The sequence below is a fragment of the Choloepus didactylus genome, chromosome 17 (genome assembly GCF_015220235.1).
Source record: "Choloepus didactylus isolate mChoDid1 chromosome 17, mChoDid1.pri, whole genome shotgun sequence".
Lineage (NCBI taxonomy): Eukaryota > Metazoa > Chordata > Mammalia > Pilosa > Megalonychidae > Choloepus > Choloepus didactylus.
Genome location: NC_051323.1, coordinates 28,971,828 through 28,991,370, shown reverse-complemented (window position 1 = coordinate 28,991,370; position 19,543 = coordinate 28,971,828). Strand labels below are relative to the sequence as shown.

The 19,543-nt window shown below is 35.5% G+C and overlaps 2 protein-coding genes across 7 annotated transcripts in view; both read left to right on the top strand.

Moving 5' to 3' along the window:
* The window catches only part of EHBP1 (EH domain binding protein 1), an 870,491-nt gene that overhangs the window by 725,538 nt on the left and 125,410 nt on the right, over positions 1-19,543 (top strand). The window lies entirely within an intron of this gene.
* LOC119512753 (zinc finger CCHC domain-containing protein 10-like) lies at positions 10,679-11,438 on the top strand. Its single transcript, XM_037807575.1, has 2 exons — positions 10,679-10,719; positions 10,865-11,438. The coding sequence occupies exons 1-2, from the start codon at positions 10,679-10,681 to the stop codon at positions 11,364-11,366; spliced, it is 543 nt and encodes a 180-aa protein (XP_037663503.1). The 3' UTR covers positions 11,367-11,438.

The following is a 19,543-nucleotide window of genomic DNA, read 5'->3' as shown; positions in this document are numbered from 1 at the left end:
TACAAAGTTTTGCAGCTATGAGCTACTTTTGCATTTTACCCAAGGTGGGGAAATGTGTTTCGTTAAAAACACTGCAGTGTAAGTGAAGCTTGCCATGCTTTTATGCCTGTGCTCTTCATCACAAGCTTTCACTTGTTGTGTAGTAAAGCATAACCACCCAGAGCTTAATTTGTAGCCTGAACATTGTGTGATTTTCCTAGGTAAAAGAATTCAACGGCAAATAAAACAAATTGCTCATGATGATTACAGTACTAAAAAAGGGAGATGGAATAGATTTTTGTCATATATTTTTATCTTTTTATGACAACAGAACTCCTAATAATAAGGTAATTTGAGCAATATAGTTCCGAGAAAGTAGTGTTGAACCTTTTAAAACAAGACAGGCTCTCTGTTGAGATTGAGGAGTATAGCTTAAACATTTCTAAATCTCTGTGTTAAACTTACAGCTAGCTATTAGGTAAACCATTATTCCTGAAATTATAGCGCCAAATGATAGTAGAAAAAGTTTAATCCCTTTCGGTGTATCCAAGGGTAAGACAATAAAAGAGTCATACTCAAGACACTCAAAAACCAATTTTTTAAAGAATGCAAAAGTCTCTGGAAATCTCTAGACATTTTCTTCTATTTTATGGATGTGGATTTTGATTATGAAACCACCAATATATATATATAAGGATTCTTAGGAATAAACAAGAATTTTGTGAAGCCTTTTCTTAAGTTTTTTAATCTTTTTAGCTTTTTCTGTAAAAACATATGGATGTGATCTGTAAAGATAAAACCAATGCTATACTGAATCAACTTGTACTATATCAATTTACGCTTTATTTTAAACTGTATATTCTCTCCAAATGATTAATGTTGGGAAATGCATTAGGCAAAACATTGTTAATTGTTGTTATAATCTATATATTCAGTGAGCAAAAGGGCAAAAATCGGGTCAGGGAAAGGGTGGGAATAAGCTGCTAATTACTGGTTCAAATTAAGGAACCTGAGTAAGGTAATTAAAAATATTAAGTTGGTTAAATGACTATGTATATGTAAAGTTCATTGAACTGTACACTTTAAGAATTTTCTTGTATGTAAGTTATGCTTCAACAAATCTGACTTTTAAAAATCTTAAAAAACAATTGAGAATCAGAGCCCAAGTTTTCATCCCAATATAATCAAATCTATAATATACTGCTAATTTAGCCAACAATTTTATCCAGAATTGGAATTTGCTTTAGCCTTGTCCTATAAATGTCAGAATCTGCAGAAAAGCTGGATAAAATGGTCTCAGTATTGCCCTTAGATGTTATGTTAATATATGAGTCATTATATTCTGTTGAGTACTTAATATCTAAATTGATTATTTTCTTTGAAAATACTTAAAAATACATTGCCCCAATGATTTGGGTTCATAGATCAGCATTTATCCCTTATTTATATTTCTATATGGCCATCTATGAGTTTTTAAAATTCACATTGGTATTACCATAAAAAGGGTTTCTTTTATAAGATCTTTTTAGCTATAACGATACCTCACTTTATATTCAAATTGTGATCAGATTCTTTCAAAATGAATTTTTGAAATCTAGATTATATTTTAAATATGTACCAAGAGAAGAATAATCCAGTAATTAAAGTATTTCATATAAGGGAAGATATAAAATGTAATTTTACTAATGTATAAATTGGTAGCATGTCTAACACAAGTTAAAATACATAAAATAATAGAGTTATAGGAAAAATAGACTTGCTCTGAATGTTAAAGAGCATGCATGCCATTTTTACATGCATTTTGGTTTTCTCTTTTATTTTTTTATGTATTCTGATAGTTATAAAACAAATAGGATATACTGAATCAGCACACTAGCTGAGCCCTTCTTGACAGTTCACCTATATCATTTTACTTAGATGATAGCACTAAATGTTATGAGGTATCCATCTTCCCTAGATATTTTGTAGATTTTATGAAACCATAGTCAAAATGCAAAGAGGATTTTTCTTAGGATAGTTTCAAAATGATTCAAAATGTATTTTAAAATATTTAAGGATTTTTTTTTAAGTGTTAAAAAAATGATGATGGTTAATGAGTTTGGGTTAGTCCTATAAGAAATTAAAGCTGATTATAAAATGGCAGTGTATTGGCAAAAACAGTAGGTATCTCACTGAAGCAGAATGTCTAGCCCAGAAATAAAAATGATCTCATTCACATACACATAGGCATGCATGCATGTAATAATTTAATATACTTTAAAAGTAGCATTCTAGAGCAATAAAATACTATTTAAGAAATGATTTTGGAATAACAATTTAGAACCTTAATTCACACCATTCACCAAAATGTGTTCTAGGTAGATTAAGGCATCGAATAAAAACATGAGATTACTTAAGAAAAATAAAACATAATTTAATATAATTTACTGGATCTCTGGTGGGAAAATAAATTTCTAAAACAAAAGAAGCAAAAGATACCACAAAGAATAGATAACTGTGTTTGACTGTAAAAAATTGAAAACTAAAATGATTAAAGTTGAAAAATGACAGGTAAAGAAGAACATTAAGATTCCCACAATAAATGAATAATGAAAGAACATGAAGAGACCATAGAAGAAATGAATTAATTTTGGTAAAGTGCCATCTTATACCCTGCTACCAGTTAATCTTCCTCTATTCTACTACTCACAGTTTTGCTCAGAAACCCCCAATGGCTAAACAGTACCTCCAGAATAAAATATAAACTCCTTAGCAAACATTCTAAGCAATCTATAATCTTACTCCTACCTACTGATTCATTGTTATCTCATACAATTTTGGGAATCATCCAGGCCAGCCATTCCCTTAAAATGCCTCAGATTTTCTCCATTGCTATTCTTTTTTTTAAAGCTTACATTTATAGATGATTATGGCAAGCATAGAGCGACACAGCATCTCATTAAAGCCTCACACAACCATATTAACATTCCCGTTTTACAAGTATGAAAATATGAACTTAAGTTTACCAAGGTCACACAATAAGTGGCAAAGCTAGATTTCAAACCCAGATATGGCTAACACCAAAGTCCATGCATGCTCTTAACCCCTGTGTTATACTGTGTCTTTTTCTTGTAAACATAACTTCTCCCTCATGGCAGTTGACATACAATGTAGTTATACTAAACTTACAGGAGAATTGAATTTATTTTCTTTTGTCCATAACAAAAACATCTATCATAAAAAGAAATAACATGGGTAAAATGTGATTTCAAATTAATATCCCCTAAAAAATGCTTCTACCTATAGTTTCTCTTCCCTGTACCCTGGATCAATATCTGTTAAATTATATAAAATACAGGTAGTATCATTGAAAAACCAGAAGAATATCCTTTCAGGCAAGATTGTATAGCAGAACAAAGTAACTAAAATAGAAGTGGATAGTTTTCTTTGTAAGCTAGGATTGGCCTTTCTGAATTATTCCTCCTATAAATGGGTTGAATGTTGATGTAAAAGAGTGATTTGGAGCTTTCAGGTGAAACAGATAGATGAGTATTTATATGTATGTATGCATACGATTTCTTAAAATTCTTTCTCTCAAGTTTCTAACTTTCAGTTCTTTCTTTGCTCTGTAGTCTCACATTCCTGATTTGTCCACCTGTTTTTGCTGTTGTTTTTTAACAGTATCATTGTCCTATATTTTAACTTAATAGTTTGAAATGTTTGATTTCTTGTTTTAGCAGTTCTAAAAATCTTCACATACTCTTTTAGAAATTCACTGACAGAAAAGATTTTTCACAGTAGTCACTGTGAGATCATGTAATGTTACAGTCATCTAATTCTGAAACCAGAAAATCCATTGAAGAACTACTTTTACAAGTTAAAATGTGGTACATACACACAATGGAATATTATTCAGCTGTACAAAGGAATGAAGTCCTGATACATGTGACAACATGGATGAACTTTGAAGACATCACATTGAGTAAAATAAGCCAAACAGAAAAAGACAAATATTGTATGATCACATTGATTTGAAGTAATTAGAATAATTGAATAATCATCTCATAGAGTCAGAATCTACCATGGGATGGGAGTTGAGGGATGGTAGGGAATGGGAAGTTAAGGCTCAAAATGTATAGGGTTCCTATTTGGAGTGAATGAAATGTTTTGGTGATGAATGGCAGTGATGGTATCACAGCATTATGACTGAAGTTAACAGCACTAAAATGTATATTTGAATATGATTTAAAGGGGAAATGTTAGATTGTATATATGGTAACAGAACAGAATTTAAAAAAAAAATCCATGGAGGTACACTACACACTGTACCCTAAGTTAAACCATGGACTTCAATTAATAGTACAATTATGAAAATGTGTTATCATCAATTATAACAAATGATCCTCACCAATGCAAGGTGTTGGTGGTTGGGTGTTACAGTAATCCTGTATTTTATGCATGATTGTTCTGTAAACCCACAACTTCTCTAATAATGGAGAGAAAAAAAGAGCTAAAGGAACATGAAATAAGCCAGGCACAAAAGGGCAAATACTATATGATTTCACTGATATGAAATAATTAGAATAAGAAAACTAAGGTCAGAATCTAGAATATAGTTTACTAGGGGCTGGGTTGGGCTAGCGAATGGGGAATTAATGCTTAAATTGTACAGTTTCTATTGTTGTTGATTTAAGTTTGGTAATGAATGGTGAATCCTTCTAGGGAATTTTAAGTTTCTGTTACTTTGGTCTTCAGTTCTGTTTGGTTCTTTACATAATTTCCATTTCTCTACTGATCTTTGCTTTCATCAGTTTTTATTGATTTCTTTTAATTCTTTGTTCATATTTTCCTTTAGCCCTTTTTTTTGTTTTATTAAAACATTTTTTGAGTGAGAGAAGTTGTAGGTTGATAGAAATATCATGCATAATATATATAAAAAAACAGAGTTCCCATATGCCACCCTGTTATTAGCACCTTGCGTTAGTGTTGTACCTTTGTTATATTTCATTAAAGAGTATTTTTATAATTGTACTATTAACTATAATCCATAGTTTACAATAGGGCTTATTGTGTTGTACAGTCCTATAAATTTTTGAAATTTTTATTTAGAAACATATATACTGTCTAAAATGTTAAATAAAAGTGATGATAGATTTCATCATTGTTTCGTTCCCAATCTCAAAGGGAAAACTTTAAATGTTTCACCACTGTGATATTCACTATAGGCTTTTTGCAAGTTAAGCAAGCTTCTATTAGACTGTAAATGGATGATTAATTTTATTATTTTTCTGCATCTTTTTCGATGATTATGTATTTCCCTGTGATATGTTGATTTGGCAAATTATCTCAATAGTTTCTCTAATGTTAGGCCAAATGTGCATTCCTGGGATAAATCCAACGTGTTCAACATATATTATCCTTTTTTATAAATTGTTAGATTTGATTTTCTATTATTTTCTTTTAGATTTTAGCCTCAATATTCATGACAGGTTTTTCTGTAATTTTCTCTTTTCTTGTTGGTTTTAGTGTCAAGGTCATGCTAGGCCCATAAAATGGGTTGGGGAATATATCCGTTTTTCCTGTTCTCTGAAAGAATCTGTGTAGTATGGGAATGTTTCATGGAACTTATCAGTAAAGCCAACTGGAAGTTTTTTTGTTAGAAGGTTTTTAATTACAGATTCAATTTATTTAAGAGTTATAGACCTATTCCAGTTTTCTATTTCTTCTTGCATCATCTGTTACGGTATTTGCTTCCCCCTTTTCCCTTGTACAGTCACACTGGGGGCTTATTTGATTTTGTCTTTTCAGATAGCCGGTGTTTGACTTTATTGACTCTCTTTGTAATATACTTATTTCCTATTTCATTATTTTTCCCCTCAACTTTATTATTTCATTTTTTTCTACTTCTGTGGGGGAGGGGGAGGGTAGAGCCTTTTTGCTATTTGGGAGACCACCAAAAGTACAGCTCTGCCTCTCAACTCACTGTTCCAGATCAACCATTTTGAAAGCCATCCTGAGAGCTTCACTCACCTCTGTGGTTTTCTAGTCTCTCCAAATCTTGGTCTTGAAAGAGATGTTTGACATTTTTTAGAAGGTCTTTTAGTATTTTGTTGAGCTTTTTAAAAATTGTGTTTGGAGGGAGGGAAGTCCTCCATTAATGTAAGCAGAAGTTCCTCCCAGTATTTTTTTTTTTAAAGAAAGAAAGGGAATTTATTAAACAACTTTATGTGTAGCACTTGGACTCTCCAGGAAGGCTAGAAACCAGATGTGAATGCAGTGCAGCTAGATAAAATACCCAAACACACTAGAAGCTCTAGTGAAAAGCCATTGCTGCCACCACCATTTGACACCAAAACTGCAACTTCCATAAACACTGGTGGTCACTTCTCTGAAAATAAGGACTGGGGCACCTGTAGTACCACCACACTCCCATATTGTACCATGTAGCCAGAGAGTTTGATGTGTTTCATTCTTCATCTTCCACATTTTCAGTTTGAAATTTTGCATAGTTATGTCCAATTGGAGGGGCCTAGGTCATATACCTGTATCACAAAGGGGGTCAAGGAGGCAAATTTTCCTCACAGGAAATTACTCAGATGTTAGGAAGATGTTCAAAAGTATTGGGCATTCAGAAAACATGTCATGTGAAAACTAATTATCCTGTTACCTCAGCATAAAGGCTTTCATGACAACCCTAAGTAGTTTCTCTCTGCCCCTGCCTTATTAGTCTTTCACTGTATTCTGTCATTTTCTTCCAGGCACTTATCACAACTTATTGCATTGTTATATACTTTTTTTGTTCAAATGAGTTATAAATTCTGGAGGCACAGTTTATTCTCCATATCCTGCCAATATCATTTTAATTAAAGCATAATCTTACTGACTGTCGGTAGAAAAAAAAGGCTTAATATTCAATGTTGCTATGAGAATAAAGTGATTTAAGTGTAAGCATTTGTAAAAGAATAAAAGCAGTACAGATATAAGTTATTCTTATTGTTCTTACCACTGCTGTTTTGGGCTCACCAAATGCTAAGATTTATTAAAAGTTTCCTTAATCGTGATGTGTGATAGTTGGAGGAAGGCTCCTGGAATCAGCAGAAGGGAGACCAAAACATCCTACAACTTTAGTAGTGGTAGTGCGTATCTCATTGCTCCAGACTTAATCAGTTCTAGGGCTGATGATCTAAAATCCAAGATAGCAAGTAAAAGGATTTTATTAACAGAATACTCCTAAAATTTAAATTGCCTTTTTTAAAAATCAGTTTAACATACATATGGCAGTGATCTAAACACTGCAGAAGATTAGAAGTTGACTGAGGCAATCCCCAGTGTTAAGAAACTTACAGTTTCTGCTGAGGTCCTAAAGCTGCATAATCTTCAAATGTCAAATGCCTTTCGTGTTGTTTAAAAGCATATGCTCTGGACTGGGACCACCTTTGTATAAATTCTCACTCCTTTACTTCCTCACTGTGTAACCTCAGGTTCCTCAACTATAAATTGGTAATAACAATCCCTGTCTCAAAAGAGCTAGTAGGATTAAGTGAGCTATGCCAAGTTCTTAAAATTGTATGTAGGATGTAGTAGGTGCTCAGTGTCTATTTTATGGATTAATGAAAAATGAATGTCTTTTCATAGAGAAAACTGAACACATTAAAGTAAAAGAAAAATCTAATAAGTTCTATTAGGGAGATACAAAGAGTCAAAAGAACATTGAAAAAAGCTCCCCACTGCCTGGTATTTGGGAGGAGATTTCATATAGGAAATGACAATTGTACCAAATCTTAAAAGTAGAGTAGAAATATAGCAGTTGTACTTAGGAAAGAAGATATTCCAAGTGGAGGTGACAATCTGTATAACCAAAGGCTGAGGGTGGGAGAGCTGGGGTTTGGGCAGGGAAACATAATAATTTTAGAAAATGGTGAGTCATCCTGAAGGTGCATTGAAAAAACTTTGGGATTCAACACTTAGAAGTATTTTGATATCATTTTGTACGTTCTTGGGAGCCTTTGGAGATTTTCAGCTGTGACAGTGGGTCAATAATGGGAAAATTTGAAAGGAAGAAGACCTTTTAGGAAGTTGCAGTAGCCTAGGCAAAAGGAGATAGACTGCGAAAACATTACAGCAATAGGATCAAAACTGCCATGAATTAACTAGTAAGATATGATAGGTAAGGGAAGAATTCAAGGGTGATTCTGAGATTAAAAGTCTAAACAATGGGACAATAGTAGGGTCATTTACAAACACAATGAAAATGAAGCAGGTTTTAAGGAAAGATTATAATTATGGTTTTGAACATATTGAGTTTGAATGAGTTTGAATTTTTCATGGCAGGACAGCCAGCTGGAAATGTCAACTTGAGAATGTTTGAACTATAAATGTGTATTTGGGAATCATCTGCATGGAAGTGATAGTTAGAATCTTGGGACTGAATCAGTTCATAAAGTGTGGGGAGAGAAAAGTATTTTGAGCAATACCTAGAAGAAGATGTGCCTATATCAAGGGATGAGTGAGAGAAAAAAAGACAAAGAGGGTTAGAGCAGAAAATCACAACTGAAGTTTCTCACTATTTTTAAAATTCAGTATATTTTGCAACAAGTTATTTGACTAGGTTTTCTGAAGGAGATGCTGTTGCCATTGTTAGCAAGAATAAAAGAAGGTCTTGTTATGTCTTTAATATGTGATCTGCTATATTAACAGAAATGATACATTAAAACTATATTAGAGGCAAGGCAAGATGGTGGCATAGAGGGGTGTGGAATTTACGTAGTCTTCTAGAGCAACTAGTACATAGCCAGGAAAACTAGTATATAGTCTGGAACAACTGTTGGGGGACATCCATTACTTGACATACATCATACACCAGCCTGGAATGAGTGGAATGGCTGAGATCTCAGCATACAACTGTAAATAAAGCTCCCCAAATTGCGGAGCCAGTGCTTGTCCCCCACTGGCATGGCAGGCTGAGCTGAAATACGTCCCTCTGGAAAAAAGAAGCTGGTTACTTGGAGTGAAGGGAAAGTAACTCAACCAAGCTCCAATTTCAGTTTTAATTAACAAATTTGGACTACTGAATACAAGCTACAAGCATAGATAAACCCAGAGCAAACAAGAAAGGAATCCGAGGTCCCTCCCAGCAGAGAGGAGGCAGGGCTGACAACAAAACAAAACAAAAAATAAAAAAAAACCCATAAATAAAAACAGAGGCTTTTGGAAATGGCTTAGCTCACAATACTGGAAAACAGCTGTGTCCCAAGAAGAGGGGCACAGAGAACCAGAACCAGGTACCAATAACAGTTGACCGGTGACGAAACCTGTGGGCTGGGGACTGGCTCTGAAAAGCGGCTTTTGCTCTTTTTCCTTTTTTTCTCTCTCATTCCAAACAGCTCATTAGAGAAAGCCTCAGCACTCACCCAGGCAAGGGTGGAGTTAAGAGAGTCAGAGAGACAAAGGAGGAATTCAAGTGTAGAAGATAACTCCCTATAGGTTGTATCTTTCCTACAAAGGGGGGGTGGGGCCCAGCTCAAGTGGCTGCCCTCCCTCAGAGAATTCAGACTCCAGGGCCTGGGGTGGAGGTGGGGAGCCAGAAACAACTTAAGCTTGGCTTCTCACACCCTTGGCCCCCGGCCAGCACAGGCTTCACTGAGAATTAAAGGGACCGCACCTCTTTACACCAGTGGGGAACTGGAGACTGACAAGTGCCACCTGTTAGACAGGATTGGTAAAGCCCTGAGTATAGAGGCCTTACAGGACAGTCTGACAGCCTGCTCCTCAGGGAAACTTGATACTGATTACTCCTTCCTCCTTAGATCTAGGCCAGTCTGCTCTGGGAAAATCTGATTGGGATAATCAAGGAAACCAGATACCTAGACAACAAAAAATTACGAGTAACATTCGGAAAAATGAAGATATGGCCCAGTCAAAGGAAAAGACTTGCACTTCAATTGAGATACAGGAATTGAAACAACTAATTATTAATCAAATGAATCTCCTAAATCAATCCAAAATTCAAATCAACAAGGTGAGGGAAGATATGGCAAAAGAGATGAAGGATATAAAGAAGACATTGGGTGAACATAAGGAAGAACTTGAAAGTCTGAAAAAACAATTGGCAGAACTTATAGGAATGAAAGGCACAATACAAGAGATGAAAAACACAATGGAGACATACAACAGCAGATTCGAAGAGGCAGAAGAAAAGATGCATGAACTGGAGGACAGGACATCTGAAATCCTAGACACATAAGAACAGGTAGAGAAAAAAATGGAAAAATATGAGCAGCATCTCAGGGAACTGAATGATACCATGAAACACTTGAATATATGTATCATAGGTGTCCCCGAAGAAGAGAAGAGAAAAGAAGCAGAAACAATAATGGAGGAAATAATCACTGAAGATTTCCCATCTCTTATGAAAGACATAAAATTACAGATCCAAGAAGTACAGCCTACCCCAAACAGAACAGATCTGAATAGACCTATGTCAAGACATTTAATAATCAGATTATCAAATGTCAAAGACAAAATTCTGAAAGCAGCAAGAGAAAAGCAATCCATCACATACAAGGGAAGCTCAATAAGAATATGTGTGGATTTCTCAGTACAAACCATGAAGGCAAGAAGGCAGTGATATGATATATTTAAGGTACTAAAGGAGAAAAACTGCCAACCAAGAATTCTATATCTGGCAAAACTATCCTTCAAAAATGAGAGAGGTGCTAAGATGGCAACTCCCATGCACCGTCTTATAGTGCAGAGACAGGCGTAAGTGAGGGCCCAAGTTGGGTGACGGGGTGGGCTGGGAGTGGGGAGACGCGCATCAACCGGCGGGTGAGCGGACGCTAGAATGTGAGGCCAGACTTGGATCCCCAGTGGGGAGCGGCATAGTGTAGCCATTGCTCTAACACAGTGCCTGCCCCAAGGAGCTTGGGCCAGTGAGGGAAGCAAATAAGCAACATGTAAGATGTCAGAAATGCTTAGAATTTGGACACTGGACTTACGAATGCACAGGAAAAAGAAAATACCTACACAGGCCTTCAAGAACAGCAGAACTAAAGAAAGCTTTAAAAGAAAAAGAAAATGGATTATTATTACAGCAAAGCATTGGAGAAACTAATGTAGAAAAAAAGAACAAGAAAAAAAGGTCTAAGAGTGTAACCAATTCTGGTACCAATAGCAGTAACAGTTCAGCCAGTGATTCTTCATCAGAAAGTGAAGAAACATCTACCTCATCCTCCTTAGAGGATAGTGACACTGATGAAAGCTCTTCTAGTCCATCATCTTCAGCTTCCTCCACAAGCTCTTCCTCCTCCTCTGATTCAGACTCAGATTCCAGCTCCTCCAGTAGCAGTAGCACCAGCACAGATAGCAGCTCTGAGGATGAACCACCAAAGAAGAAGAAAAAGAAATAGAACTACTCCATCCTTATTGGACTTATGGACTGAAAACATTAAAGTGATTCGCTAAAGGGGATTTAAAATATGTTAAGGCCAAGAAGGTTAACTGGTCAAACTTTCTAGAGTTCAAAAGTTTCTAAATGTTTTACATTGCAAGAGCATAGAAAGTATAAATAATGGATTACGTATATAAAGACTTTTATTTTAAGGGGAAATTTGTTTTGCTTTTTTATCTTTAAAATATATCTCTAAAATCAAAACTGAAATCCAGTAAATCTGCTTTTGTGGTGAAACTTACCTTTTTTTTCCCTGTGAAGTAAATACCATATTTTGTTATATGTTAATGGTATGTATCTATCAGACATGTTTTCAGAATAATGCATCAGAATCTCAGACAATGAATTTCTAATACTTTTGGCTATGTGTTATTCTATAATGTTTAATACTTTGCTATTGTAAGGTTATGAGTTTTCCTACTGTTAATAAATGTGCTCTATTTTTATGTTTACATTCAGAAAGTTTTTCTGACTTCTTGTCCTAAATGAAAAGTTCAAGGAACTTATTAAATATTTACACCTTTGGAATGGTACAAGTTTTACATTGCTCGTTTCATCATTCATTATCTTGTGGTTCCTTATGTTCTCAGAGTCAGACTTGTCTGAGGAAAATCATTCTAGAGGAACCTCAAAAGGGGCAAAAAATTGGAAGCTACTTAGGAGTCTAATCTTGGTGCCTTTTGATAAATTTACCATAACAGAAAAGAAAGCAACCATGTATAAAGCCATCTTAAGTAAAAGTGATGTAAGTATCTTTGAGTAATGGCATGCTATAAAAGGTACCATTTGAAGAAGAAAAAAGGTAGGAGGAAGAGGTAATTTTTGCAGAAGATTATGGCAGTATTGGTTGTCTTTTATTAAAAAGATTTTTTTTTTTGTCTTTCATAAAGATTGCCTTTTGCCATTTCTGCAATTACTGTATGACAGTGTATATGGTAACTGGTCACATATGACAGTCTACTGCATAAATATGAATGACTTGGATTAAATCTTGTGTGGTTACATAGCATATACACAATTAAAATCTCACAAAAAAGTGAGGTTTAAAAGGAAATATACTGCACAATATATCTTAAAAGTAAAATTCTTTGTGGTGATGAGACAATTTGCTTTAACATCACGTTATTCTGAGATGTCTTTTAAACTTTTTGGAAAGTAGTATCATTTGTAGAAAAATCTTGGTTTGGGTTCAATATTGTAAAAACTATGAATGCTAAGTCTTTTATATTTTTATGAAAAAGTAGTAGAAAATTACTTTTGAAGAAAATGGGCTTCTATTTAACCTTGAAATAAATGTATATTGTGAGTTTAAGGAAAAAAAAAATGAGAGAGAATTTAAAATATTCTCCGACAAAAAGACACTGATAGAGTTTGTGAACAAGATACCCGCTCTACAGGAAATACTGAAGGGAGCACTACAGGCAGATAGGAAAAGACGGAAGAGAGAGGTTTGGAGCCCAATATTGGGTGATGGTAGCACAATAATATAAGTACACTGAACAAAGAAGACTGTGAGTACAGTTGAAAGAGGAAGGCTAAGGGCATGTAGGACACCAGAAGGAAAGAAAGAAGATAAACTCTGGGACTGTATAACTTTGAAACTTAGAGTGGTCAATGATTGTGATTAAATGTACAAATGTGTTTTTACATGAAAGAGAACAAATGAATGTCAACTTTGCAAGGTGTTAAAAATGGGGTGGAATTATGGGAAAAAATACTATCAGTGCAAACTAGAATCTATAGTTAACAGTTACATTGTAATATGCTTCCATTAATTGTAACAAAGTCAATATACCAAAGCTAAATGTCTATAAGAGAAATGTGCCGGTTTAGGTGTATTATGTCCCCCGAAACACCATATTCTTTAATGCAATCTTATGGAGGCAGATGTATTTAGTCTTGATTAGGTTGGAACCTTTGGCTTGGGTTGCTTCCATGGAGATGTGACCCACCCAGTTGTAGGTGATAACTCTGATTGGATTATTTCCATGGAGGTGTGGCCCCTCCCATTCAGCATGGGTCATAAGTAAATCATAGGAGCCCTATAAGAGCTCAAACAGAAGGAGCTTGGTGCTATAGCCAAAAGATACGTTTTGGAGATGGCCATTGAAAGCAGACTTTTTGCTGGCACTTTACCCTGGAAGAAGCTAAGAGAGGACTAAACACCCCAAGAGCAACATTTTGAAGAATGCACAGGAGCTGAGAGGGAGCTGGAACGCAACCTGGGATCTGCAGATGGAAGCCACGTGCCTTCCCAGCTAACAGAGGTTTTCTGGACACCATTGGCTTTCCTTCGATGAAGGTATACTTGTGTTGATGCCTTAATTTGGACCTTTTCATGGCCTTCAAGACTGTAAATTTGTAACCGAATAAACCCTTGTTATAAAATTCAATCTGTTTCTGGTATTTTGCAAAATGACAGCATTAGTAACCTGGAACAAGGGGAATATGAGAGAGGGGTATGGAATTCTTGGAGTTGGTGTTATTGTCTGACTTTTTTATTGTATTTTATTTTAATTTTATTTTTTCTTTCGTTCCTTTTTAGTTGTCATTTTTTTTCTTTCTTTTTCTTTTCCCTTTTTACTTTTTTTTGCCTCTTCATCTTTCTTTGTGGAAGAAATGGAAATGTCCTTATATAGATAGTGTTGGTGAATTAATAACCATGTGATTACATAGGGAATCATTGATTATTTACTTAGGGTGGAATGTGTGGTGTGTGAATAAAATCATCTAAAAAATAAACAGAGTGATACTAGTGCTGGAGAAAATGTGGAGAAAAGGGTGTACCTAATTACCATTGATGGGGAATTAGAATGGTGCAACTCATCTATAGGGCAGTGTGGTGGATCCACAGGAAGCTGTGTGTGTGGGGTTGACATAAGGTCCTGCAACTTGGTTTTGGGGTATATACTTGGAAGAACTGAAAAGAGGGACATGAATGGACATTTGTACAATGGGGTTTATGGTGTCAGTATTCGTGATTTGCAGTGGATGGAGGCGGCCTAAGGGTACACTGACTGATGAACAGAATGGTAAACTATGGTGTATACATACAATGGACTATTGAGCTGCTAGAAGAAGGAGTGAAGTTGTGAGGTGAATGGACATTGAGGACAGTATATTGAGTGAAATAAACCAGTAATGGAAAGAAAAACATTATAATGCCTCACTAATATGGACTAACTAAAATGTGCAAGCTGTGAGAATTGAGTCTGAGAGCATAGGTTATCAGGGGAAGGCTTATTGTAAATGTTCCTAGATTGTAAGCTCTTATAGCAGTTACATCTATATCTGAGTCATAATGGTTATTTCTAAACTGTGAGATGCTAAGTTCTTTGTGTATAATCTGGTGGGTCCCTAGGACTTTGGGTATCTGTGTGACACCTGAGATTCAGAGCGAGAGTCCAGCAGGTAAGAATGTCAGCATTATCCTGTACAGCAAGTGTTAAAGGGTCTGAAAAAAAGAGATCAGACTTCAATTAGAGAGATGAATGAAATGGACTTGGTTAGGGCTAAGGTAAGTTAGACTAAAGGGCAAAGGACGATATTGATGGTGTTTTTAAAACTTCAACTTCTGTGTGAGACCAAAGGAAGAGATGTTTATTAAGTGCAAAATGTATATTCTTTGTAACACACTATATAATTTAACTTGTATCGTCAGTTTACTCAAACAGCATAATTACTTGGAACATTGAATAGGGAGTGAAATCTGGTTGGATTTTGTAGGTTAGTTTGAAGCCACAATACATCCCAGAGTAATTTGGGGAGAGAATAAAGATGTATTTGCAAAGTACCCTTGAGGGGCTGGGGGAAAATGTGGAACTGTTAAATTTCCCCACCTGGAGAATTAATGATACTCTCTCAAGCATTGGGAGATACCAATTTAGAAGGCCAAGACCTTGATCTTGGGGCTTGCCCTTATGAAGTCTGTTACCGCAAAGGAGAGTCTAAGCCTACTTAAAATTGTGCCTAAGAATCACCCCCAGAGAACCTCTTTTGTTGCTCAGATGTGGCCTCTCTGTAAGCCAACTCTGCAGGTAAATTCATTGCCCTCACCCCCTACATGGGACATGACTCTCAGGGATATAAATCTCCCTGGCAACATGGGATATATATGACTTGTCCCTGGCATCGTGGGATTGAGAAAGCCTTCTTGGACCAAAAGGAGGAAGAGAAAGGAAACAAAGTTAAGTTTCAGTGGCTGAGAGATCTCAAATAGTCAAGAGGTCATTCTGGAGGTTATTTTTATGTATTATATAGATATCCCTTTTTAGTTTTTAGTCTGTTGGAATACCTAGAAGGAAATATCTGAAAGTGTTAAACTGCAACCCAGTAGCCTTGATTCTTGAAGACTATTTTATAACCAAATAGCTTACACTGTATGACCATGTGATTGTGAAAACTTTGTGGCTCCCACTCCCTTTATATAGTGTATGGACAGAAAAATAGAAAAATGAGAACAAAAAGTAAAGGAATAATAGGGAGAGATGGGGAGTATGGGATGTTTTGAGTATTCTTTTTTACTTTAACTTTTATTTTTATTCTTTTTTGTGTGTGGTATTGAAAATGTTCAAAAATTGATTGTGGTGATGACTGTACAACTATATAATGGTACTGTGAACAATTGATTGTTAATGAGTGACTTCTAACTGTAGTTCTGTTAAGCTGATCAGTATAGTTCTGTCCACACAGTGACTTGATTGAGAGAGAAATGTGGGAATCACTTAATTGAACAGATACTAATCATTCTGATCATAAAATTGTAATTAGAATGGCTTTTAAAAATTTCCTCTCAGTACATAAAAAAGATAATCATAGCCATTAAACAAATAGGAAACTACAAATGCTGGAGAGGATGTGGAGAAATTGGAACTCTTACTCATTGCTGGGGGAACTGTATAATGGTACAGCCACTCTGGAGGACGGTTCCTCAGAAAACAAGATACCATGTTACCCTTCGATCCAGCAATTTTACTTCTCGGTGTATATCCAGAAGATCTGAAAGCAATGACACATATTTGCACACCAATGTTCATAGCAGCATTGTTCACAATTGCAAAGAGATGGAAACAATCCAAATGTCCTTCAACAGATGAGCTGATATACAAAATGTGGTATACACAAACGGTGGAATACTATGAGGCTGTAAGAAACAAGATCATGAAACTTACGACAACATAGATGAACCTTGAAGACATGAGTGAAATAAGCCAGACACAAAAGAAGAAATATTGTATGTTACCACTAATGTGAACTCTGTGAAAAATGTAAAGTAAGTGCCTTAAAATGTAGAGTATAGGAGACCTAGAGATAGTCAGAAGCTAGTGAAGGGGGAGCGATAATCTATGTACAGATATGAGAGTGATTTTAATGGTATGAGAATGGTCAGGAGTGACTATGTTTCGTTAATGGGATTATAAGTATCAGTGATGCATTGAAGGCAAACATATTCATAAATGGTTATTTAAAGGCATGTAACCCACAGAGTAGCACCACAAACCTAAATAAATGTTAGCATGGTATAAGGTATGACACTGCGGCAGAGGTTTAATAACAGAGTAGTATGGAAAAACTACCCATTACTTATTAATGACTGTATTTAGTAGGAATATCTTACCAACTCTACACTAATACTAGGAATGAATAATTAGCAGCTGATAAGAGCTCTGGGATGTATTATGTTATAATAATTGTTTAAAGTTGAGAGTGATGATGATTGTACAACTAAGTGATGATAATGTAAGAAACTGATCATTTTGCTTGGGATAGAATATATATTTTAGGAACCCACTACTTAGTAAATCAAGCCCTCGACTTGAGACTTGCTCTTATGAAATTTAGGGGTTTAAATAGGAGGCTGAGCCATGCTATAATTATGCTTAAGAGGCACTTCCAGGCAACCTCTTTGTTGCTCAGATGTTGCTTTTCTCTCTCTAAGCCCAACTTGGCAAATAAAGTCATTAGCCTCCCACCAACGAGGGACCTGACTCCCAGGGGAATGAATCTCCCTGGCAAGGTGGGACATGATTCCCAGGAATGAGCCTGGCCCTGGCAGTTAGGGATTGAAAAGGCTTACTTGACCAAAAGGGGGGAAAAAGAAAGGTAACAAGCTGAGGTCACAGTTGCTGAGAGATCCCAAATAGAGTTGAGAGGCTATCCTGGAGGTTTCTCTTATGCAAGCTCCAGCAGGACATCCAAAGTAGCCACAGCATGCCATGCTCTTACCAAGTAGTCCCAAATACTTGGGTCCCTACCTGATATTCTATAAAAGATGCACTCACTAAGTTTTATCTTTCAGAAACTTAAATCCACTAGAGTGTTTCTATACCGGACAACTCCTAAAACCCAGCGGCAACAGCCTCTTTAAGATCAACTATGAGGTGCAGCCCCCTTCCCCATACTATCGACACCCCCATTTAACATGATGAACAAGTTAGGCTGCTCACTGCCTAGACACCACTGAAGATGGAGAAAGAGATTAAGTGAGAGGAAGGAGTAGCAACAAACAAGATAAGATTGAACAAAGGTCTATGAATACTGAAACTTTATTTATATATATATTTTTGAATGCTGGGGTGTTGGAATGGCTGGAAGGAGGTAAATGACATGGTGGAAATGCAGCCTATAGCATCCTTGGGATTTACTCTATAGCTGCTCATTGAATTGTGCCTTGAAGGTCTTCACCTTTCTGTACATACATTGTATTGCATAATAAGGAATAAACTGAAACTGTGGAACTGTAGCCCATAACAATGTTTGCAATTACCTATATGACTGCTTGTTGAGCTATACATTGAGAGATGACACCTTTCTGTATGTATGTTATATTTTACAATAATGGAAATGGCTGAAGTGGAACTGTGACCCATGACATTCTTTGAGATTTGCTCTCTAACTACTTGTGAAATCGTATATTGAAAGTTATCACTGTTATGTATATATGTTAAAGTTCACAATAAAAAAATGGAAAAAAAGGAAAAAAAAGATAATCATAATATCTGTGCTTTACTTTCCCAACATATTAAATAGGGATGCTTTTTCATACATTTGGTTATTGGAAAGGTACAAGAAAGAACTTTTAAAAAGTTGTTCTATAATTTGAAAGTTTGATTCTACCCTTTATGGCCAGATTTTGGTGTCTTCCTTTCTTTGAAGAGCAAAAATTACAAAGACATTAAATGATTTCATCTAGTTACATGCTGAAAGTTTTAAAATAATATAATTACTAATTCCTTCCTGCTCCTCTGCTGTATTTTAGATGAAAGGTCAGCAGTTCTGGAGTGGATGATTCATTTGCCAGTGCTCTATTTCAATGTTCTTTCTCTACACACCCACATGATCATTTATAGGGCTTGTAACTTCAGCAGTTTTTTTTCCAATTATATGTGACTTCTTTTTCTTGGAAGTGCAGTAAACATCTCTGTGAGATATTTTAATACAAGGCTTTTGTGTTAGAGCAAATCCAAATTTGGGTTTTGTTCTTCTAGTCTTTTCACATTGAACCTTCTTGAAAACAAAGATGCATTCATAATCATAGTGAAATGGTATGTTTATTTTTTATTTAAAGGAAGCTATTCTAGACCATTACATGGTGGTAATGATGTTTGCACATTACCTAACCCATGTACATGCTACAAATGATTGGAATGAATCATTGTAATGATGGTTGTAGGTTATCTGGTCCATGAACATGCTACCCCATGGTTGGAATGAATCAATGCCTTGGTAATATGATTTAATATAGAAAACCATTTTAACAAAGACAATCCTTTAATCAATAGAAAATATAAGAAAACAAAGTGTTTGTGCCCAGTTCATTGATCCCGTGAACTCATCCACAGACCACTCTCTTCTCCACTTCTAGGTTGTGACTAGATGGATATGAAAGTCACAACGGACAACTAGGTGAAAAGATACCTGATAGTTTGTTTTTGCATATGTTAAATTGGTTGTTACAAGAACTATTATTTAATGTTACCTGGTTGATATTAAAACCTAGGTTCACTCTTCTAAAGTGACTAAGCCAATGTTTGCCAAATTTCAGTTATTTGCATGTGACTGTTACCCCTTATGGCCATATTTATGTATCATCCAAACTAGCATTTATTTCATTTTTTTCTTAATGAAATTTTTTCC